Consider the following 25,193-nt stretch of genomic DNA (forward strand, 5'->3'; position numbering starts at 1 on the left):
TGTGGGCTACAAATGTAACAAATAAATAAATATGCCTAGGCCATGCCTGCACCTAAGTCTCAGCGCGTTCATTTATGCCAATCAAAACTTGGTGTAAATACCTAGCGCCTATGTTATGTGCAGAGCAGGTGTATTCTATAACCCCGCGCATAGATTTTTGGAATGCCCACAGCCCATTCATTCCATGCCCAAGACCACACACACCCTTTCTGGCAACACGCGTTAGAATTTACACACACCACTTTAAAGAATCTGCTTAGCGAGTTGTGCGAATAAATTCTAATTAAAGTCAATTAGTGTCAATAATTGCTTGTTAAGTGGCAATTATACAGCATTGACTAGCTTGTTAAGTAATTAAACGGAACGCACAAATTTGGAATACGACTGGATTTGCACGTGCAACTTCGGTTGCCGTATATAGAATCCAGGGAATAGTGGCTCGGTATTGCTGACTAGCTGTAGAGTTGGCCAAAACTCCCATGCTCCACTTTGGTACTATCTGGATAGTGTCAAGGCAGTAAAAAAAATTCAGTGCCATTAAATATTCGCAGATAGGACACCGATCCGTTTAGCTTCTGCTGCTATATCAATAAGTGATTTTCATTATTGACCTCTTTAACATTGCTTTTGACTCGTAACCACTTGCCTCCACCTACCCTCCTCTCCTCCTTCCTGTACACATTAATTGATTTGATTTGCTTACTTTATTTCTTGTCTATTAGATTGTAAGCTCTTTGAGCAGGGACTGTCTTTCTTCTATGTTTGTGCAGCGCTGCATACGCCTTGTAGCGCTATAGAAATGCTAAATAGTGGTAGTAGTAGTAATTGACCTGTTTACTTTCACATTATTCATGCAGACAAATAACCATACCAAATACCACTTGTCACCATCATTTTGTTTCTTGTTATGTTTAAATCTCAGCGCTATCCTGCTCCTTAACCCAACCTCTTCCCTCACGTTGTTTTCCCTTTTTACTACTGTCTGCAGGGAACTGTTGGAGAAGGAGCAGGGCCGCCGAGAGACTGGGCCAGGCACGGGACAAGGCCGCCCCCGAGGCCCCCCACCCCCACCCACCCGAGGTCACCGGGCCCCCCCTCCACCGGGCCCTCTCTCCACCCCCGGGCCCTCTGCACTGACCTTAAGTGCCTCACCTTCGAAGGCGCAGCAAGCAGAGGCAGACCACTCCTTCCTTCTGTGTCCCGCCCTCGCCAGTTACGTCAGGCGAGGGCGAGACACGGAAGGAAGGAGTGGTCTGCCGCTGCTTGCTGCGCCTTCGAAGGAGAGGCGCTTAAATTCAATGCCAGGGAGCGACGGAGGGCGGGTGGGCCGGACTGCGGCGGCGGCAACGCCGGTCCCTTCCCCCCGGAGGCCCGGGCCCGGGGAATTTTGTCCCCCCTGTCCCCCCCCCCCTCTTGGCGGCCCTGAGAAGGAGTGAGGAAGTGGAACACGGGGCTAAGAAGAGTTCAGTGCTTGTCTGCACATTTTGACTTGTAGTCCATGATCTCTTATTTGATGAGGGTTTGTCCATGTTCTGAATGTGACTGAGGTCAGTGGCGTGTCCATTCAAAGTGCATGTGTTGCGCATCCCTCCCTTTATGACCCTGCAAAGCTCCCCCATGCCTTAAAATCACCTCCAGCCTTCATCCAGGCAGCGCCAGCAGCAGCGGCACTCATAGGCTGCCTGCGGTCTGCACCGGGGCTTTCTTTCTGAACCATCCCACTCTTCAGAAAACAGGAAGTTGCATCAGAAGGGGTGGGAGGGTTCAGAGAGAAAGCCCCGGTGCAGGCCGCAGGCAGCCTACGAGTGCTGCTGCCCGGGCAAAGACTGGAGGTGATTTTAAGGTACTTGGGGGGGAGACGCACCCCATGTTCAAAATTCCTGGCAGTGCCAGTGACTGAGGTGAATACTCTGTTAATGTATAATTCCTATGTAGGGATCTGCACTGCAGCAGTCCAGTTTGTTCTGACTTCCTTTCCATGTTTATTTGCGCATTATTAACACTTCCTGTTTTTTCCTCTCCTCTAGGGTATTTTGGTCTCATCTTCCATGGCTTTAAATGTAGACCTCACCCTTGTTGGCTCCCTTTCTGTGAACCTCCTCCAGCCTATCTTTACCCTTTCTGAGATGTGGCATCCAGAACCGAACTCAGTATTCAAGATGAGGTCTGTATAGAAGCAACATCACTTCCTGTTTTTCTAGGGGTTACGACTCTCCCTATGCATCCCAGAATCCCTCTGATTCTGGCCACTGCCTTGTCATATTGTTTCTTTACCTTGAGATCATCATCAACCCAAGATCCCTCTCCTGGTTGGTGCATGTCAGCTTTTCACCCTCATTATGTACTGGCTCCCTCAGATACCTGTACCCTCAAATGATTGAGTGTGCACTGAATCGTAACGTCCGAGCATTTGACCACTCTTCAAACTTCTTATTCTAATGAAGGCCATTTACCTGTGATCTTGGCAGTGAATGGGCTGCCAAGGATGTGTTTGTCATCAAAGCGCACAATGATATTATAGTCTCCGGGGGCAGTTGGCAGGTAGGAGACGGTGCAGGTACCATCCTTGTTGTCCTTGCAGGTGATTTCCGCCTTGGATGGACCTTCCACAGCCAAAGATAAGCCACCTACGGGAAACAAGATGGCCAGCAATCAGATGAAAGTCATCACACAAGGCCCCTGATTTAGCTACTTTTATAAGGGGGAGTGGTTAAACCAGCACTTTAAGCACCAATATTTTGTGAGGGCTAAAAAATATCACAGCCCAAAACATAGTAACGTAGTAGGTGACAGCAGATAAAGACCTGAACGGTCCATCTCGTCTGCCCAACATTCACACTCATTATCAATTTATGATTAAATCAGCAATGACTGTGATGTAAAATACTTAAATATGGTCTTTCTTTGGCACTGGGATATAGACCATAGAAGTCTGCCCAGCCCTGTCCTTACGTTCCTGCAGTTGCTGTCGAAGCTCACTCCAGCCTAGCTGTCTTGCAAGAGAGGATCTAATAATTTTGTTAGGGCCCAATATTAAAAAAAAAAAAAACAACAAAAAACAAAATAAAACCTGAGCTCCTACATTTAAGTTCCTAAGCTAGATTCCTAAATTTGTGCCCTATTTTCAGCCAAAATTAGGATCCTAAGGGGCCCCTTTTACAATGCGGTGGGAAGCCCACGGTGGGCTTAACGCATGCCAGTCTAGAGCTACCGCTGGCCCAGTGCAGGCGCCAGTGGTAGTTCCACCCCCCAGTGCTCGTCATTTCTGGCGCTAGCAGAAATATTAAAATAATATTTCCGCAGGTGTATAATCGGTCAGAGCCGTGCACGACCTGGTTACCGATGGGTTAGTGCGGGAGCCCTTACTGCCACCTGAACGGGTGGCGGTAAGAGCTCTCCCCCCCCCCCCACCCCACATGGCCACATGGTAAGTGAAAGCTTACCACGTGGCCATTTCTTTTTGCGGCAAAAATAGTCTCACACGGTAGAATGACGATTACTGCTCGTGCACCAGAAAATAAAAATATTTTCCGGCGCGCCTTGATGACGCATCAAAAATGAAATTAGTGCAAGGGCCACACGGTAGCCGGGCAGTAACTCAAAAGTGATGCCCACTGGGCACGCGTAGGTGCCTACGTGGCTTAGTTAAAGGGCCCCTGAATTATCTAAAACCTGCTTTTGGTTATCCTATCAGGGCTGTGGAGTCGGTACACCAAACCTTCGACTGCCACTCCAACTCCCACTCCAACTGATATTAAGCAGTGGCATAGCCAAGGGTGGGCCCAGGCCCACCCAGTGGCAGCACACCTATGATGGCAAGGATCCCCAAGCCCCACCAGCTAAAAACTCCCAACAGCTGTTCCTCCTGCATACCTTGTAAATAGCAGATCTTCGCCTGCAGTGAGTAACGACTGATACATACTGCTCAAACCAGCCCCACAGCCTTCCCTCTGATATACTTCCGCCTATGCGGAAACAGGAAGTTGCATCGGAGGGAAGGCTGTGGGGTCAACTTGAGCAGTGTGTATTAGTTGCTGCTCGCTGCCGGTGAAAAGCTGCTATTTAAAAGGTATGCAGGGGATGGAGGGATGTTTGAGAGACCATATGGCATGCAGGCGAGTGAGGGAGTGACCACTTGTGGGACAAGGCGGAGTTCTTCTGCCCACCCATGTTGGGCCCAAGGCCCACCCAAAATTGGGTGTCTGGCTACGCCCCTGATAGTAAGCTTGAAATTTTTTTTTCTGGATCTAAAGTATTGGTATATATATAGGGCCCTTTTACTAAGCTGCAGTAGGCTGAGGTGTCCCACGGCAGTGTGGCAATCGGTGCGCTCTAATCCCATGCTAAAAAATAGTTTTTATTTTTTGCTGTGGGAGGTGTGGCTATCGGATGAGAGTAAGCATGCCCAGTGCTAATCAGGTAGCAAATGTACATTTCCACACACTGCCCAATTAGCATGGGTGTCGCGCTGGAGTCCTTACCGCCTAGTAAACAGGTAGCAGTAAGGGCTCCCATGGTAATGGCCAGGTGCTAATTGAAACATCAGCGCATGGCCATTACAGACAATTAGACAAATGCGGCCATTGTACCACCATGCTCAAAGTGGCTGCAGCATGTGGAAAACCCACTCGCTACGAACAGCGCTGGCCGTTTTTGAGCCCTGCTTAGTAAAAAGGCCCTTATACATTTAGCTATAAAATAATACATTTTTATATTATAATGTGAGTTTTTATTTTGAAGCTGGAGTCGGACTCCGACTCTACAGCCCTGAGTCCTACAGTTGTGGCACCCTTCACGAGCCCTTCGAACTAGTCCCATCTTGAACAGCTGCAAAATGCTGCATAGCCTTGGACTGACAGAGCAATCCGCACTAGAGGTATGCTGAGTGCAGGCCACATGGGGAGACAACCACATACTCACCTTCTCCTGCATCTTTCGTGACAATGGTGAACGTGGCTGGCTTGTTGACCATGCCGTGGCTCAGTCCTGGCCCGTAGGCATTCACATGACGGCTGTTTATAGCATCTACGAAGAACTGCAAGGGGCTCCCTGCGCACGTTCAAAGAAAGGCAACATATACATTTTTTCTAAATAGGAATCTTTACCCTCCTTTTATTCCCTAAGAAACAGACTCAAAATGTAACAGTCAGTGACTCTGCACACTTCCCTCACACACACTGCCTCAACACAGGTCAGGTACAGCCCAGGCAAAAACAGGGTAAGCTTCCCTCACATACAGCACTGCACCACAGGGCAGGTACAGCCCAGGTAGCAGCAGTCAGGGCCGGTCAAACCCGGTAAGTGGGGTAAGCACCGCAGAGGGGTGCCTGCCTTCAAGGGCGCCACTGTGGCACTGCGCCACCCTTGGGGCTTTAAATCTTTAATTTGCCTCCATCCCAGCAGCCGCATCATTTGAAAGCCCTGCCCCGTCTCTAGCCTTCCCTCCCTTCGTGAGTTCGTTCCGCAGAGTCCCACCTTCTGACGTCATTTCCTCGAGGGCGGGACTCTGAGGGAACGAACTCACGAAGGGAGGGAAGGCTAGAGACGGACAGGGCTTTGAAATGATGTGGCCGCTGGGACGGAGGTAAATTTAAAAAAGACTTAAACCACGCAGGGTGGCAAAAAGAAAAAGGGGGTTGTTGGGGGGAGAAGAGGGCGGGCAGGTGGCCATAAATGGGAGGGGGATGGGGCGAAGGAGAATTGCTGAACAGGGGCAGGGTGGGAGAGGAGAGAAAGGAGATGCTGGGGGGAGGGGCGTGCACCAAGTCATAGTCTGCAGGGGGGCGCCAAAGACCCTAGGACCGGCCCTAGCAGCAGTATAAGTTTCCCCCATATGCTGCCCCACCGCAGGGCAGGTACAGCCCAGGCAGCAGCAGTGCAAGCTTCCATCACATACACTACCCCTACCACAGAACAGATATTGCACTGGAAATTGCAAGGTACGCTTCCTTCAAACACAGGAGAGGTACAGCTTAGCTTTACATACCTAGAGGGCTCTTTTTGTCTGTAATTAATTATAAAATGTGGAAGAAATGTTACCTGGAATGTGATTTCCATCATACTTAATGTCCATTTCATGCAGCCCTTTCTCCACAGGGGCATATTTCACTGTAACTGTTCCATCCTTGTTATCAGTGATGTTGGGTCTTGCTTTCTTCCCCGATGGCATCCGGACCTCCCCTATTCCACAAGAATGAAGTGAAATTATGAGCAAGATTTGATTTGCTTACTTTATTTTTTGTCTATTAGATTGTAAGCTCTTTGAGCAGGAACTGTCTTTCTTCTATGTTTGTGCAGCGCTGCGTACGCCTTGTAGCGCTATAGAAATGCTAAATAGTAGTAGTAGTAGTAGTCTGCCTGCCTCCCTGAGATCACATGAAATTGCAAGAATATTTGTGCAGTTTAGCTGCAGCACAGGGTATCTGTGGCAGCTGAGGTCAACAGAAAATGCTCTCTCTCTTTTACTTGACGCCCTACCCTCAGCGATGCATTTGGAGTCCACAAGCTCCCAGCAGCTCCTGGTCCTTGCACAGAATCTAGCAAGCAACTATGCCATAATGCCGACACAGTCCGTACACAGTGAATGGGCTGTGTCGGAACTGCCATGCGGCTTTGTAAAAAAAGGATTTATTTGTGTATCGTTTGCAGAATTATTTTGACTCCTGAAGCAGGCACCTTCAGCGCCGAAACGCAGGACTGTGTCGAGGCGTTTGTATGTTTCAATAAACGTTTGCCCTTGTGTTGGAATCGGATTGATCTTCCCCCGTTCTTATTTGTTTTTCCCTAACATTGTAAGTGCAGGGGCCTAATTGTGGCAGGATGCAAATAACTTACAGTATTCTGTAAGTTATGAATTTAAGTGGGACCTTTGTCTATTTCCTGCCCCTGTGTATGTCCCCCAAAAAGGAGGACACATGCCCCGCCCCCTTTCACATCACACCCCGTCCCTTTCACGCCCCACCCCCTTTCACGCCCTGCTCCGCCCATCACATTTTCCCCTCCCCCTTGTCACACACCCCGTCATTCCCCCTCCCCGTCACCCCCCTCCCCTTACCTTACTACTGCCCTGGTGGTCTAGTGACCTCTTTGGGGCAGGAAAGAGCCCCCTCATTCCTGCCCGGAGCACTGCCCTGCATGCATCCTTCCTGTTGGTGATCTCGGCGCTGATTCAAAATGGCCACCGAGAGTTGAAGTCTCGCGAGGCCACTTCAATTCTCGGCGGCCATTTTGAATCGGCACCGAGATCAGGAACAGGAAGGATGCATGCAGGGCAGCGCTCCAGGCAGGAACCTGTGTTGGGTTTTTCTATCCGCATTTATTTTGAAGAATAAACTTTGGTCACCCTGAACATGTTGCTTTGATTTGATTTGTGTGACTGTGTGGATTTTATTAGTGCCCTTTGGTGTTTCGTTTTATAAATTTGTGCCTAGATTTTTATGGGTTTTTTTTCTGTATCTCATTTTGAACTACCTGTTAAAGCAAGTAATCAAGGGGTGAAATAAATATATACAATTTTTCAGCACTTTTTTAGCTTTGACCATGTTGGATCAAGGCTATATTCAACAGGATAGTTCTAGACTTATCCCTCATCTCCCCTCCTTCAGACAAGTTTGGGCCTGCTCAGTGCAAAACTTTTGTGGAAGTTCTCAAGTATCCATATGGACAATTGAATCAGCCCTACAAGACCATAACTATCTCCCATTTGAATCCTGCTGCTTCACCCTCTTCTCAAGGAGATAATAAGGAACATACCTGAGATTTCGCCTTTCTGCACTGTAAAGGGAATGACCAGGTTGAAAGGCCGCAGCATGGAATCGATTTTGTCTGCTGACATTATTGGCTCCTCGGTGGCCTAACACAACAAAAGGCGGGAAAAGCAGTAAGATACCAAGAGGAAAGGTTCAGAAGATGCAGGAAATAAAGAACTTATGACAGGAAGTGACATCACAGAGAACCAAATCAGAAGGAAATGGACAGAACAGGTTCTGACCCCCTAAGGACAAAAAGGAATATGAAAGAACAGCTGCAAGAGAAGAGGTGGTGACTGACTAGAAGAGAGGACAGCATACCACTAGAGTCAAACAGAGAGTCACAGGTCAAAGAGACAGAGCACAGTGAGACTGCAAAGAGGGCAAAGGGCACAATGTAAGCAAACAAGTCAAGAACATAGAGGGGCAAATGAGAACGGTGTCCCCAGTACTGGAATTGCCCCTACAGAAATGCTTCTGTGCTGCAAGACAGGGGAAGCTGAATAATCCTGGGCCAAGGTTTGTCTGAGTAATTTCCCTCTTATAGAAGACCTTCCTCACTCTCCCCTGCCATTTACAGCCCGAATGGCTTATTGATTTAGAGGTTGATTTTCAAAGGGGGGATCTTACTTGTCTGATTATGGAGGTAGATGGGATGAAAATGTATCTCCAGTCAGTGGCTTAATCTAGCCCTCTACTGAAACTAGGGTTACCATACGTCCAGATTTACACCGACATGTCCTCTTTTTGAGGATGTCTGGGCATCCGGGTGGATTTTGCCAGTCCGCCCGTTTGTCCGGATTTCTGGACAAACGGGTGGGCGGGTGGCGGACCTATCTTAGCCTCCCCTCCCCTTCCCTTACTTACTATCTACTGCCCTGGTGGTCTAGTGACCTCTTAATCGGGTCAGGAAAGAGCCTCCTCTTTCCTGCCCGGAACTCTACCCTTGCCTGCATCGTTGCTGTGACAGTCTTGGGATTCAAAATGGCCGCCGAGAGTTGAAGCGGTCTCGCGAGACTTCAAGTCTCGGCGGCCATTTTGAATCCGAGACTGTCACAGCAACAGGATGCAGGGCAAGGGCAGTGCTCCGGGCAGGAAAGAGGGGGCTCTTTCCTGCCCCGAAGAGGTCACTAGATCACCAGGGCAGTAGATAGTAAGTAAGAGGAGGGGAGGGGAAGTGAAGGGGCAGGGGAGGGGAATATGTGACCCGGAAGAGGGGAGGTGATGGGGGGAGGGGAGGGGAATATGTGACCCAGGGGAGGGGAATATGTGACAGGGGGTGGGGTGAAAGCGAGAAAGGGCAGGGCGACGATGCGAAAGGGGCATGGTGTGGGCGGGGCAGGGGGGCGTGACATGTCCTCTTTTTCAGAGGACAAAATATGGTAACCCTAACTGAAACTAGGCAGTTAGGTTTAGTTGCTGAAAAAGTTGGCGCCCAGACTGGGGAGGAAATGGATAGGTACGGAGGCAAGGGGTGGCCTGCACATGCTCAGATTGGCCTCTTCCAGGCTTTTTTGAGCTCTAGATGAGCTATCTGTCCATGGTGCTGTTGGATGACATCACCCAAAGTGTGGCTGACTGATCCTGCATGACCATAAAGAAAGTGGATGCTCCCAAGATACGCATCTGTAGTCAGGGGAGGACTTTAGCCACCTAACCTCAAGTGCACAAAAGACGGGCCCAAATCTAGCTGCCTCAATTTTAGGCAGCTAGCTTTAGAATTTTCAACTATTTTAGGCATCCAAGGCCTGGCTGAAAATTGGCTTTAGTTATTTATGATGCTGTTGCTGTGACAGGCCATTAGGTGTCACCAGATGAACAGCTCTCTCCCTGGGCTCTACTCCCATGCAGCCTCCTATAAATGCAGCGATCACCACCCCAGAGATTGCTCTGGTACCAGAAACACTCTCAGAAAGGGACCCTGTGCAGCTCTTACTCTTTAAGTGGGACAATTCCACATTTTAACCACTCTGGAGGCACTTTTCAAACTGCCGGTCTACAGGTGCAATGTTGCACCTGCATACTTTCCCTTTGAAAAACGCTACAGGTACAAAGTACCCAGAGATTTCAACAGCTGCGTTTTTAGCTACTGGTAAATTTCTGTTTAAAAAAAACCCAACACAATCCCACCCAAAAAAAAAGGCCCATAGCAATATGTCCCCTGAACCCAGCTGAAACTGCAGGTGTTTCAGAAGAGTGTGCGTACTTTCAGCCAGACTGAGGACCCCTGAGTGAGGGAAAGTTTCAGACGGCCAGGCAGCACAGCTTGGTGGAAATCACAGCCTCCAACTTGAGATGCAGACAACAGATCGACAGGGTTTCTGGGCCACTTTTATGAAATATCCCAGAGTTGGACCTTCAGTGGTCACTCCCCCTTTTCTTGTTTTTTTTTTTTGTTCTTTTGTTGATTTTTCAAAAGGAGTTCCTTCCTCTTTTGTTAGTCTCCACTTTTACGGAAAACACATTTCACCTGAATATTGTGTGTGTTTGAAAATAGGAGCAATTGGGACATTTTGGTGCTCATTTTAGAAAATGAGCCTCTTTATGTGCTGTACAATGTCTTTCTTGCTGAACACCACCTTGGGAGAATGTCTTCAGAAAGGCGGACAATGAATCCTAATCCCCTAACACAGAGCCCTTTTTCTCTAGGAAGAAAATTAGAAATCGGAGGCAGAATTGGTGAGAAAGAGAGAGAGAGCGAGTGAAGGGATTTTGTTCCGATAGGAAGCTGCGGTTCTGATACCCAGTGTGTCATGTAGTCAGGGTGTTGCTGGGGGAAGGGCTGATGTAGCTGGAGAGTGTCGCAGGGCTCCTCAATAATTGGGATGGTATCACATGCCTGGTGGAAGGCAAGTTAAAAGTTCCACAATTACAGTCACATAGTTACAGAGTTAGCCAGATTGTTCCACAGTTCTAGTCACATAGTTAAATTGCAACATAGTTACAACAACAGGACAGGGCACAATGTTCACAGGTCCATTCACACAGCTACACTGTAACGGTCACACTTTATTATACTCTTACACCCAGGGCTGGTCTTAGCAAGTGCGGGGCCCTGTGCAGACCAATTTGATGGAGCCCCATCCTAGCCCCGCCTCATCCTAGCCCTACCCCTCCGAGCTCCAGGGCCCCCTCCCTCTGAGCTCCCTCTGAGCTCCAGGACCATCCCCCCTCCCTCCCTCCGAGCTCCAAGGCCCCCCTCCTTCCCAGCTCCAAGGCTCCCCTCCCTCAGAGGCCTCCCTCTGAGCTCTAGGGGCCTCCCGCCCTCCCTCTGAATTTTAAAAATCGTCTTACCTCGTCGGGTTACAGCGGCAGGCAGCAGCAGTGGAAAGCGTGCAAGCTCGGCGCTTCAGGAGCCTTCCTTTCTCTCTCTCAGCTCTGGTCCCAACTCCCGCCCTCATTTCCTGTTTCCGCAAGGGCGGGAAGCGCCGAGGAGCTCGCACGCTTTTCACTGCTGCCGCCTGCCGCCGTAACCCCGACAAGGTAACTTAGATGACTTTTAAAATTCAGAGGGAGGGGGACTGGAACTCGGGCGGTTGGGGCGGAGTTCAGGCGCGCTGCGCGGGGCCCCCTTGAGCACAAGGCCCTATGCGGTCGCCTCGCCCTAAGACCGGCCCTGCTTACACTCTGTCCCCCTTGGCTTTGTTCTGTGATGCTGTGTATTGTATTATTACCAAGTCATTTGGTGTTTCCCTGGCTCACAGAGCCATGTTCTGCTGTCACAGTGAGATTATCCCTGTGGAGATAATTGACTGTCACAGTGAGACTGTCCTTTTGGAGAGATATTTAGACTGCCCTGGATGTGTATTCTGTCAGAGTGAATGTGTGGCTGTGGCTTGTGGCTGCCACTAGAGAATGACAGGGGGGCAGGGACCTGTGGTAACCGCACGGATGGGGATGAGGACAGAGCCTGTGGGGACAGGAACATCATTTTCTACCTTGAAGCCTGTTAATGAACTGGACTGTTATTTATGTTTGAGTGATGCGGACAATATTTGGAGTTTTTGAGAAAATTTGCCTGGGGGATCCTGTACTACCTACTACCAGCACATCTTCTGAGAAGACAAGTGGCTCATTTTTATTATTGTTTTCTATTTCTGATTTATAAACTACAGTCGCACAGCATATTGTTCCTTTCCATACTTTAATAAAACGATTTCAATATAAATTCATAAATGTTCAAGGCTTCTGCAGATGGGGACAGAGTCCACTGGGATGGGGCGGGGACGGGGACAGAACCTGTAGGGACTGGGCAGGGATGGAGACAGAACCCACGGGGACAGGGCAGGGACGAAGACAGAACCTGCGGGGACGGGGTGGGGACAGAGACAAACTTTGTCCCCGTGTCATTCTCTAGTTGCCACCTCACCCACATCCACCCAATCAGGTTGATGCTGTCCCGTTTTTGCCTCCACTGCGTTGCATTCTGGTTCTGATTTTCCTACATTTCCATGCATGCAACTGGATAATACCCAGAAGAACTATTTGATGGGAGATATATCAAATATTAATAAAACCTGAAACTTGGCTGGTTCAGTCTATTTAGGTTGACCTGGGCCAGCTGAAACCTTAGTGTCACTGAGTCCTGGGAAATACTGAAGGAATGTGGCACTTACCATGACATGGAAGGGGCTGTTGGGGATAAGCTCTCCTCCGAAGCGGATGGTGATGACATATTTCCCGGGTTCCGGAGCGGCGTAATAAATGTCGAAGGTTCCGTCGTGGTTCTCTACCACATCCACATCCAGCTCTGCCCCGTCTGGCGTAGACACCTTGCAGGTCACTTTGCCCTTTCCAGCAGCCTTAGCATCTACGGTGATGACCGTCTCCTGACCAATCTGGATTGTGGGGCCCAGACATGCGCCTGAGAGGGAGAGAAGTCATATGAGACAGGCAGAAGACAGAAGGGGCTGTAATCGCCATTAGATGCTAATACACGAATAGGCCATATGCAGAGCTGCCAAGTTACCCAATTCAAGGCCAGTCCTGATTTCAAACTTACATCCCACAGCAGTGCTGCAGGTCCCATGGAGGGGCATTTTCGAACGGCGCCAGCCAGCTTCAGGGGCCGGCTCCGCAAGTGGGCGAAGCCAACCGTATTTTCGAAAAAGATGGCCGGCCATCTTTTTTTTCGATAATACGGTTGGGGCCGCCCAAATGTCAGAGATGGCTGGGTTTGAGATGGCTGGCCTCGGTTTTTGCCCATAATGGAAACCGAAGCCGGCCATCTCAAACCCAGCCAAATCCAAGGCATTTGGTCGTGGGAGGGGCCAGGATTCGTAGTGCACTGGTCCCCCTCACATGCCAGGACACCAACCAGGCACCCTAGGGGAAACTTTTTAAAAGTTAAAAAAAAAATAGCTCCCAGGTGCATAGCTCCCTTACCTTGGGTGCTGAGCCCCCCAAAACCCACTCCCCAGAACTATATACCACTACCATAGCCCTAAGAGGTGAAGGAGGGCACCTACATGTGGGTACAGTGGGTTTCGGGTGGGTTTTGAAGGCTCCCATTTTGCACCACAACTGTAACAGGTAGGGGGGGATGGGCCTGGGTCTGCCTGGCTGAAGTCCACTGTACCCACTAAAACTGCTCCAGGGACCTGTATACTGCTGCGATGGACCTGAGTATGACATTTGAGGCTGGCATAGAGGCTGGCAAAAACAGTTTTTAAAGTTGTTTTTTTGAGGGTGGGAGGGGGTTAGTGACCACTGGGGGGAGTCAGGGGAGGTGATCCCCGATTCCCTCCGGTGGTCATCTGGTCAGTTTGGGCACTTTTTTGGGACTTGGACCTGAAAAAAAGGGACCAAGTAAAGTCGGCCAAATGCTCGTCAGGGCTGGCTTTCTTTTTTCCATTATTGGGCGAAGCCGGCCATCTCAACGCATGCCCCTGTCCCGACCCCATCCTGCCTTCGCTACTGTGCCGACACGCCCCCTTGAATTTTCGCCGGCCCTGCGATGGAACGCAGTTGAAGCCGGCCAAAATTGGCTTTCAATTATACCGATTTGGCCGACTTCAGGAGATCGCCGGCCATCTCCCGATTTGTGTCGGAAGATGGCCGGCGATCTCTTTCGAAAATAAGCTGGATAATGCATCACAATGAGGTTGGGAGACATTCAGCACTGTCCTAAAATCTTCCTCCTGGAACTGGATAACTTGAAAGCTCTGAATATATGAATTAGTGTTTACTTTTAAAATATATATATGGCTTGTCATTTTGGAGTTTTTGAGGGTTTTTTTTATTTTTATTTTACCTTTCCTGGAAATGTGAACATCAAAAGCCGGAAAAATCTAGCACCAAGAATCAAACTTCTTTCTCTAGGTAAATATCGTTTATTTTGGTGCACAGAAATGGGAAGCACTGTGCAGCCTCTTTTGCTGTATCAGCAGGGAAGAGGAGGTAGAAACAGGGACTGGGGTACATACTGAGCAGTGTAGATGGACAGCTCAGTATTGGGGGAGGGGGTAAGAAGGGAAACCAGGGCCCCTTACAAATTCAGTGGGACAAAAAGTTTATGTGTTGAGTGGTACAAAACGCAGGTGATAATTGGTAAAGGCGTATACTAGTTTTTGTAAAACCTGGGATTATTTTTTGGTAAGAACTGATTGAAACTGATAATGAAGAACCCTAAATCCTTTAAGTAAGGTTACCATATGGCTTCAGAAAAAGGAGGCTAGATTGGGCTAGTCTGGGTTTTACTTCCATTGCGTTCAATGGGAGCAAAACCTGGAATGGATCAATGTGTCCTCCTTTTTCTGGAGCCATACGGTAACCCTACTTTTAAGCCACTTTTAAGCTTACGTCAGGTACAGTGAAAGCAGCATCAGTGCTAGTCAGGACCTCATGACATTACAGGAGGATGATGCACATTATGTCATAACGTCTAACAAATCATGGTGCTTGATTTTTCTCTGTATAATGATGGCAGTGGCATGCCAAGTTAATGGGTTTATCCTGCATAAAAGAAAAAATAACCTAACTTACCTAATCCATGGCCTCCGATGGACACTAGAAAGTGTGAGAGAGAAAGAAAGTTATAAGCTTGTTAGAAAGGTCCAAGAAAGATGTCACCTGACTTCAGGTCATAAGGAACAGGGTCATCTAGTCTTGGTTTTACTCGATTGCATGGATAGACTTATAGTTCTGATTGTGTCATTGAGTTTCTCCAAAACTAGAAATCCATCCATGCAATAAGGTCAAACCAGAACTGGATTAGCCTATTCCTTCCTACACAGAGCCAGACAGCAGCCACAGATTTTAGGCACAGATTATTGGGAACGGTCAACTTTAACAAAAAGTACTCACAGGAAGTGAAAATATCCATTCTGTACTCAACACAGAAATGCCAAACATGATTAGGGTTACCATATGTCCGGATTTACCTGGACATGTCCTCTTTTTTAGGACATGTCAGGGCATCCGGACAGGTTTTGCCAGTCCGCCCGTTTGTCTGGATTTCTGGACAAACGGGCAGAGGGGCGGGTGGCGGGCCTATCCTAGCTTCCCCTCCCCTTACTTACTATCTACTGCCCTGGTGGTCTAGTGACCTCTTCGGGGCAGGAAAGAGCCCCCTCTTTCCTGCCCGGAGCGCTGCTTTGCCCTGCATTCTGTTGCTGTGATGGTCTTGGGATTCAAAATGGCCGCCGAGAGTTGAAGCAGCCTTGCGAGACTTCAACTCTCGGTGGCCATTTTGAATCCCGAGACCGTCACAGCAACAGGATGCAGGGCAAGGACAGAGCTCCAGGCAGGAAAGAGGGGGCTCTTTCCTGCCCCGAAGAGGTCACTAGACCACCAGGGCAGTAGATAGTAAGTAAGGGGAGGGGAGGTGACCCAGGGGAGCGGAAAATGTGACAGGGAGCGGGGCAAGGAGTGGGGCATGGGCAGGGGCGGGGCATGTGTCCTCTTTTTTCAGAGGACAAAATATGGTAACCCTAAACATGATGGAATATACCAGTGGTTCCTATACCTGGTCCTGGAGGCACCCCAGCCAGTCAGGTTTTCAGGGTACCCACAATGAATATTCATGAGAGAGATCTGCATGTACTGCCTCCTCTGAATGCAAATCTCTCTCACGAATATTCATTGTGGATATACTGAAAACTTGACTGGCTGGTGAGCCCTCCAGGACTAGGTTTGGGAACCACCGGCATACTGCAACAGTACAGAGCCGATTAGAGCTCTGACGATCAGTGCCGTAGCGAGGGCGGCTGACACCCGGGGCGGGTCGCTGCTGCACACCCCCCTCCCACCTGGGTGCAGCACAGCGCCCCCCCTCAACGCGCACCCTTCCCCCCCTGGAGCGCATTCTTACTTCAATTAGGAAGCGAGGGGCGGGCGAGAGGGCTGATCCGCCCCCGAGTCCACATCGCTGGGAGCTGTGTCGGCTCCGCTGGTTCCTTGCTCTCTCTGCCCCGGAACAGGGAGCAGGAAACCAGCGGAGCCGACACCCCCCCAGCGGCGTGCACCCAGGGTGGACCGCCCCACCGCCCCCCCCCCCCTTCCTACGCCACTGCTGACGATCCTCCATGTCTATCCCACACACTGTTCAGTTCTGTGCAGCATATAACCTGCTGCCAGCCGGCCTCAGATTTCCCTGACAAAGTTGAGCCAGTCCTGAGTTCACTCCACTGCATGCAAGGATTTCTAATCTTACTGTTCTTAGAGAATGCAATAGGGAAATCACAACCCCAGGTCTCCGCATCCCATGGAGTAAAAAACCAGAACTGAATCAGCCTTGGTGGATGAAACAGGAGCCAGCTGGCAAATGCCTACACGCTGTAAAAAAAACACATGCTGCACGCTTGTGGCACACATCCAGAACACTCTGCACATACCACAGAACATGTTTTTCAGGGAGATGTGGATTTCGTGAATCACAGTGGAAGGCCAGGGTATTGCCAGCTTCCTTCTAGAAGTTCTCTATGCTGCCCCTGCTGGCACTACTGGTAATTCAGAGCTCCGCAACAATCAAAAACCCTGAAAAATCATCAGCCCTCCATGTTTTGTCCACTTTTAAAATAGGAGCTAGGAGGAACACGGAATGGTATGTGCTGTACATATGAGAATCACAGGATGTGCTACACACATGTATCACACAAACACTGCAGATGTACAGTGTACATGCATTTGTGTTGAGGGGGTGGCTCACCTGTCACATGGCACTTGCTGGCATCCCCCAAGGGCAAGGCATGAATACGGAAAGGGGAATAGGGGATCTCATCCCCACCATATTTAATGGTGATGGTGTACCGCCCAGTCATGTCAGGGACATAGGAAACTGTGTAGGTCCCATCCCCGTTATCTCGGATATTGGCTTTCTTGGGTTTTCCTTCGGGGTCCTGGAAAGAAGGAAAGTAGAAGGGATGAGTGGCAAACTGTACATCGATCCTATTACAACAAAACTAACGGGAGGCCTGCTTTCACTGATAACAGCTGCCCCTACTTGAATCTTGAAATGATCAGCTGTCTTGCACTTTCCGTCTATGCTGGCCTTACTCCTAATTCTCCTTTCTTGCCCACCTGTACTTTATTTTTTGTTATTTTGTTTTCTTTGGGTATTAAAAGGTGTGTCCCTGCTATTCTAACCTTACCATAGTTTAAAACTCCTCTTTCACGACTGAAAGCTTATCTGCTTAAGAAAGTTTTGCTTTAGTGATAACCGTTTTTTCTGGTATCTGTTTCTCTTCATCATTGTGTAATAGTTAATGCTTTTGTTATCCACTTTGAACCTATGATTGGGAGTTGGCAGACTACAAGAACTGTTACAATTACCATTTCTTTGTCCCCTGTTCAGTTCTTCAGTTTTGACTGCATACGGTTCCAGTAAGGACCAGCACAGCAATACTTGCTGATGAACATGGCTAACTGGAAATTGAGGCCCATTAATATCTCTCTAAGAATGAGGTAAAATAAGGACAAAAATGACAGATCTAGCCAGTGGCGTAGCTACGTGGGGCCAGGGGGGCCTGGGCCCCCATAGATTTGGCCCTGGACCCCCTGCCGATGACCCTCTCGACCCCCCCTCCCGCCGCCAACCCGCCGTCGCCTGCCTTTGCTGGTGGGGGACTCCCAACCCCCAGCCGAGATCCTCTCCCTGCAGGACGTCAGAAACAGAAGGAAGCCTTTTGCGAGAAGAAGAGGACCTCGGCTAGCGGGGTTTGGGGTCCCCCGTCAGCAAAGGTAGGCGACGGCGGGTTGGCGGCGGGAGGGGGGGGTCGAGAGGGTCGTCGGCAGGGGGGGTGGCAAAGTTGGTGGTGGCGGCGGCGGCGGGGTCAGCAATGGCGGGGGGGGGGGGGGGGGTCAAAGTCTGGCTATGCCCCTGGATGTAGCAACTGAATTATTGCCATTGTGATTTCCCAATGTGGCGTGCTAGGTCAGGAGTGATTTAATGTTTAGTGTCGTGGGCAGAGCTTTAACCTCATAGCCTCAGTTTGCCAAAATGGAAGCTCCCAGTTATAGAACTGCCCCCCCCCCCCCCAGCTTGGTGTTTAGACTGGATGGCAATCTTTCTCTGTAGTTGTAATAGTGTTCTTGTTGACCTCCTGCTTTCCACACCGTGCTCATGTGATGCTTCTTTGCCCAGGCTCCCTGTAAAATGGCATGCCATACGCAGAAATGCATTTACATAGTAACATAGAGGGGCATAATCGAACGTCGCTGGTGAAATAGATCGCCGGCGATCTATTTTGGCGGTGGCACAACAGCTGGCCGGAACCGTATTTTTGAAAAAGATGGCCGGCCATCTTTTTTTTTCGATAATACGGTTTAGCCCGGCCAAATGCCAGAGTTTGCCGGGTTTGAGATCGCCGGTTTTGTTTTTCAGCGATAATGGAAAAAAAATGCTGGCCATCTCAAACCTGGCGAAATCCAAGGCATTTGGTCATGGGAGGAGCCAGCATTTGTAGTGCACTGGTCTCCCTGACATGCCAGGACACCAACCGGGCACTCTAGGGGGCACTTCTAAAAATGTTTTAAAAATACACAAATAGCTCCCAGGTGCTTAGGTCCCTTACCTTGTGTGCTGAGCCCCCCAAATCCCTCCCAAACCCATTGCCCACAACTCTACACCATTACCATAGCCCTTATGGGTGAAGGGGGGCACCTACATGTGGGTACAGTGGGTTTTGAGTAGCACAGTAAATGACAGCAGATAAAAAATAGAAATATGACGGCAGAAAAGGGCTAAATTCCCCCACCCACTCTGCTCATTGTGAGTAACCACTAACTCCTCCTTTTCCTAAGAGATCCTACCTGCCTGTCCCAGGCTTTCTTAAATTCTGACACAGCCCTTGATTCCATGACCTCCACCGGGAGGCCATTCCATGCATCCACCCGTTTTTCCAAAAGAGTATTTAAAGATCAGCATGGCTCATCTAGTCTGCCCAGACAGAGGATGATGGCACAATGCATAATGGTCATTACATATCATGTGAAATTTCTGGTTCTTTGGGGTGTGTGAGACACTTCCCGTGCTGGGGCACACAGGATCCTATAGCAAACTGGTTTTAGGGCATGGAAGCGCAATTCCACTTGAGCTACTTACAAGGATTTGAACAGTCAGCAGCCCCTCTCCTGCATCTCTGGCATCAATGGTAAACTCCACGGGCATACTGGCAGGAATCCCAGAGGCATTCAGACCTGGTCCACTAGCACGCACTTTGCTGGCATCATGGGTTGGTAGCACTTTGATCTTAAATGGACTGGAAAAGAAAAGCAGGAACTTTATTTCATCATTGTGCCATTTGCGGGCCTCTCCTTCCGACCAGGATTTGCATTTAATTGCAAAAATGTAAAATAAAGCTTTAATCCTCCCTACCTCCAACTATTCCACGTTCTACCTCTGCCTCTGGAAAATTACAGATCCCCCACCTCAGCCTCCGAAGTACCAGGGACCCCCCCCCCCCCCCGCCTCATATTTCCTGACATATTTGTATAGACAGCAACCAAAATGTGTATATTTTTGATTCTATTTCACGGTAGTTCTTTTATTAGGTTTCAATTTACTGTTTTCAAGTTTTCCTCATTTATTGTATTTATGTTTATTCTTGGTTGTTTTACTATTGTTAGACTGTTAATAAAATTATAAGATTTATGTTAAACTGTACCTACTGTACACCAACTTGGGTGGGTCTCTTCATAAAGGCGGTTAATAAATCCAAATAAATAAATAAATAAAACCTCCCTGAACCCTTTTCCTCAGATGGACTCCTGCACCTTGTCAGTCATAAAAGCAGCTGCTCTTTACAAGGTAAAGCATGAACTCTGTTCTGATAGCCTGGTATGGGCACTAATGGGAACCTGAAGAAAAGGAGATCCTAATAGTGAAACCCACATAATCTCTGTGCAACAAGCAACTGCACGGTTGTTTTGGCTATATGTTTTCTCCACCAAGTCACATGTCCTCAGCAGGGGCGTATCTGTAATGGGGCCATGGGGACCAGGGCCCCAGTAGATTTGGCCCTGGACCCCCCTACCAATGGCCCTCGCAACCCCCCCTCCCGCCCCAACCTGCCGTCGCCTACCTGTGCTGGCGGGGGACCCCAACCCCCGCCAGCCGAAGCCGCCGTCCTGTTTGCCCTGTTTGTCTGTCCTAATTAGGGACTGTCTCTTCATGTTCAAGTGTACAGCGCTGCGTATGTCTAGTAGCGCTATAGAAATGATAAGTAGTAGTAGTCTTTCGGATTCCGGAATCTTGCTACTCTTTAGGATTCTGCATGGAATCTTGCTACTCTTTGGGATTCCGGAATCTTGCTACTCTTTGTCCTTCTCCCTTATTCGTCCTGTTTGTCCTAATTAGATTGTAAGCTCTGTCGAGCAGGGACTGTCTCTTCATGTTCAAGTGTACAGCGCTGCGTACGTCTAGTAGCGCTATAGAAATGATAAGTAGTAGTAGTCTTTCGGATTCCGGAATCTTGCTACTCTTTAGGATTCTGCATGGAATCTTGCTACTCTTTGTCCTTATCCCTTATTCATCCTGTTTGTCTTAATTAGATTGTAAGCTCTGTTGAGCAGGGACTGTCTCTTCATGTTCAAGTGTACAGCGCTGCGTACGTCTAGTAGCACTTTAGAAATGATTAGTAGTCACTGTCTTTATGAAGAGATTCACCCAAGTCATTTTACTTTACAGTAACTGCTCTTTGCTGCCCCCCTCAAAGTTGCCCCCCTAGGTGGCCACCTAGTGCGTCTAATGGTTAAGCCGGCCCTGTTTGCCAGGCTACCCGCCTAGAAGCAGCTCCACGTATGTTTAAGTACTGAAAATAAAGCTCATTGGGATCTGGTTTCAGGTAAATTACAGCTCATTTTAAGGACGCTATTAAAAGCAGACAGATGTTGATGAAACCTATTCTGGATGTGTGCACATCATTATCCCAGTTGTATGCACAGTAGAAATCCGGCACATGGTCCCCTACCTGCGTGGAACTTCCTGATCGGCATATTTCACCGACACCGTGTACGGGCCATCCATCGAGGGTGTATACTTCACCGTGTGGGTTCCATCCCTGTTATCCCGAACATTCACTGGCTCTGCAATTCCTTAATACGAGTAACATATAATATCTTCAATATATAATATCCAGCAAACACAGGAGCAGATAACAAAAGAAGTCATGCTGCAGCGAACCTAGCAGGTAGGATTTTCCCCAGGGTTCGTCACGATAATCAAAGAAAAAGGATGCACACGCTAGTCCTTTGATTATGGCCTACGGAAAAGTATCCAACATTAGGAGGATCACCATACAGGACTCCAAGATACAAGGTCACCAAACATATAAAGAGGAATCCAATCCGCTTACTTTCAGTTTTCGGCGGCTTTAACTGGAAAGAATTATTTTTTTAAACAATTTTTATTGGTGACACAAAAAAACCACATTACAGCGGTCAACATATGCCACTAGATATTATAGTTTTGGCTTTTTTATATTTGAAGATGTATATATTTATTCATTTCTGTGCTGATTTGAATGTTTTTGAAGGTTTATGATATTATCAGTGTAATGTTTGAAATTTATTGTATATTTTAAAATGTTTTAAAAAAAATTTATTTTTGACCTGTTAGTTTAAGCTTTTATGAATATGAAATTTAGTTATAGCCAATATGACCTTTTTATAAAATATATTATAAATAATTAAAATAAGCGTTTTAAACATATAATATTAATATATGAAAAAAAATTTTTGTCCAAAAGTAAAGAATAATATATTGTAGAGGAATATATTTGAGTTATTCCCCAAGTTTTCCACGTCATCACTGTGGTGAGTTACCATTTTTGTTTTGATTAATTATCCATTTATTTTCAAATTACTATATAATAATATATGAGAATGTTAAAATATTAAATGCAATGTTAAAATATTAAATGCTTTAGGTGTTTATATAGGCTTATATATGTATGCTTGATGAGCCTACATATTAATCTTTGGTTTTATTCATTATATGTTAAAAAAATTTAAAAAATATATTATTTCTATGTTTTGTATTCTATGTAGACCCCTGACGCAGGTGCTAGTCACCGAAACACGGCCCGTGTCGGGTCTTTTTGTCAAGGCTCATTCATTAAAGAACTGTGTTCCATTTTTAAAGGCCCGTGGTGCTGTTTTTTTTGTTTGGACTTTAGTTTGTACTTCATTCCCTCTCTTTTGTTATATACAGCGGTCAACATATAAATATACATAGTATAAGCTTCGTGTTGAACATCACACAATGAGCATATTCAATTTTCATTTTATTCCCGCTCCCTCCCCTTATCCTCCCCCCCTCTACCCTCCCCTACTGGACCTATTAACAGTTCAAAATCCTGCTTCTCCCAACTGGCGTAAGAGTGTCCCAGAACGGGGACCATGTTTTGCAGAATTGGTCTCCCCTCTTTGAAGCCAGGTCTCCCTGGAAAGAATTATTTTAACTTTTAATTTATTTCCAAATTTATTTCCAGGGCAACAGATAGGTGCTCGACTTTACTTTATCTTTGTAAAGCTGCTTTATAGCGTTTCATGAGAATCAGTGAAGGTTTTTATGAACTAAATAAATTTTGAAGTTAGCATTGTTATTGTCGATATATTTAAACAAAAAAAAACTTTTTTTGTAAAAAAGAGCAAAATTGCTAAAATCTTTTTGGAAATAAATTAAAAGTTAAAATAATTCTTTCCAAGCAAGGTTTTTATGACCCGTGATGAACACCACGCCCCCAGTTAAAGCCGCCGAAAACTGAAAGTAAGCAGTTGGGTGTTTTGAGGTCTTTTCCTTGCTTTTTAGAAATATTTTGTTAAAAACAAACATCATATTTCCATATAAATTTTATTGGATTCCTCTTTATATGTTTGGTCTACGCAAAAGTATCAGCATAAACCTGCAGGCTAGAAACACAGAAGCAGAGAAAAATGTAGGCAGATAAAGACTGTATGACCTATCCAGTCTGCCTAAGAACCAGACAAAACAAACAGAAGTATCCCCCTAATGACAAACCACACAGTGTAGAAAAAAAGAAGACGTAAGGGGGTAAACCAGATGTATTTCCAAACAGCAGATTTATTCAAACATAAAATCCAGACTTGACGCATTACTGCGTTTCGGCGCTAACCGTGCCTGCCTCAGGAGTCAATAATAAGGTATCTCAGCCACTGATAATGATAACACAAAATTGGGCTTGAGAATCCAATAGCACAGCATTCAATGAAAATACAACAAAGCATTGCTACTGTAGCACATTCAACCAAGCAGTGGCGTAGGAAGGGGGGGTGGAGCGTTCCGCCCTGCACGCCGCTGGGGGGGGGGTGTCGGCTCCGCTGGTTCCCTGCTCTCTCTGCCCCGGAACAGTTCCTGTTCCGGGGCAGAGAGAGCAGGGAACCAGCGGAGCCGACGCAGCTCCCAGCAACGTGCACTCGGGGGCGGATTGGCCTGCCTGCTCATCCCTCGCTTCTCAATGTAAGTAAAAAAGCGCTCGGGGGGGGGGGTTGCGCGCCGGAGGGTGCGCTGTGCTGCACCCGGGGGGGGGGGGGTGCGCAGCGGCGACCCGCCCCGGGTGTCAGCCGCCCTCGCTACGGCACAGCAACCAAGGACACTATCCAGTCTGCCTATCCACGCCATCAACTCTCCCTATCACTTGTCTTGCGGACCCCTGAGTTAGTCTTATATTCAGGAAATCCACAATGAACATAAATGTGATAAATTGGCATTCACTGGAGACCCAGAATATGCAAATTTATTCCATGCACATTCATTGTGGATATCTCAAAAACACATGATTGGCTGCGGGGTCCCCAGGAAAAGTTTGGGAAGCCCTAATATAACCCTGAATAGTAACATAGTAGATGACGGCAGATAAAGACCTGCACGGTCCATCCAGTCTGCCCAACAAATAATGTATCTCTAAGGTCTTCGGAATCTCTTTAGGTGAATTATTTTTTTTTTTTTTGTTACATTTGTACCCTGCACTTTCCCACTCATGGCAGGCTCAATGTGGCTTACATGGGGCAATGGAGGGTTAAGTGACTTGCCCAGAGTCACAAGGAGCTGCCTGTGCCTGAAGTGGGAATCGAACTCAGTTCCTCAGGACCAAAATCCACCACCCTAACCACTAGGCCACTCCTCCACTGTTGCTACTATTTGAGATTCTACATGGACTGTTGCTATTCCACTAGCAACATTGCATGTAGAAGTCGGCCCTTGTAGATCACCAATGTGGCCGCGCAGGCTTCTACTTCTGTGAGTCTCACAGAAACAGAAGCCTGCGCAGCCTTCTACATGGAATGTTGCTAGTGGAATAGCAACATTCCATGTAGAATCTCCAATAGTAGCAACATTCCATGTAGAATCTCCAATAGTATCTATTTTACTTTTGTTACATTTGTATCCTGCACTTTCCCACTCATGGCAGGCTCAATGCGGCTTACATGGGGGCAATGGAGGATTAAGTGACTTGCCCAGAGTCACAAGGAGCTGCCTGTGCCTGAAGTGGGAATCAAACTCAGTTCCTCAGTTCCCCAGGACCAAAGTCCACCACCCTAACCGCTAGGCCACTCCTCCAATTTTAGAATGTTTCTGCAATGCTCCCTGGCCCCCAGATTACTGAGCTATTTGTTTTCTAAGACAGAACTGTGATTCTTCAACTCTCCTTTCCCTGTGGACTCATGTGGAGTTTTTTTTCCAGTAACTTCCCATACCTGAAGGTCCCAGTACCATTGTCTCGAGGGGAGCCAGCCCCGCTTTGCTGCAGTCCACAGTGAAGGTCTGCGGGATGTGAGCCCTCACGCCGGTTCCCAGGCCAGGCCCGGAACACCTCACTTTGCTGGGATCCACCACCTCCTTCACTGGCACACGGAAAGGACTCCCTGTGCAAGAGCAAATGTATAAAAAAAAACCTCAATCAGCATCGTCTGCAGGAAGAGAAGAGACTCTCAGTACTGGCACACCAAATTCGGGTGTGTCTTGAATACGGGTTCTGAGTATGA

At 47.9% G+C, this 25,193-nt stretch overlaps 1 protein-coding gene across 1 annotated transcript in view; it reads right to left on the bottom strand.

The window, feature by feature from the left end:
- Positions 1-25,193, bottom strand: part of FLNC (filamin C) — a 193,265-nt gene that overhangs the window by 29,767 nt on the left and 138,305 nt on the right. Inside the window, 11 exon segments of the mRNA XM_030217139.1 lie at positions 2,454-2,627; positions 4,921-5,049; positions 6,040-6,180; positions 7,753-7,852; positions 10,492-10,587; positions 12,365-12,612; positions 14,733-14,756; positions 16,897-17,086; positions 19,291-19,447; positions 21,158-21,281; positions 24,906-25,073. Coding sequence (XP_030072999.1) covers positions 2,454-2,627; positions 4,921-5,049; positions 6,040-6,180; positions 7,753-7,852; positions 10,492-10,587; positions 12,365-12,612; positions 14,733-14,756; positions 16,897-17,086; positions 19,291-19,447; positions 21,158-21,281; positions 24,906-25,073 — 1,551 coding nt within the window.

Source organism: Microcaecilia unicolor, chromosome 10 (assembly GCF_901765095.1).
Source record: "Microcaecilia unicolor chromosome 10, aMicUni1.1, whole genome shotgun sequence".
NCBI classification, from domain to species: Eukaryota; Metazoa; Chordata; class Amphibia; order Gymnophiona; family Siphonopidae; genus Microcaecilia; species Microcaecilia unicolor.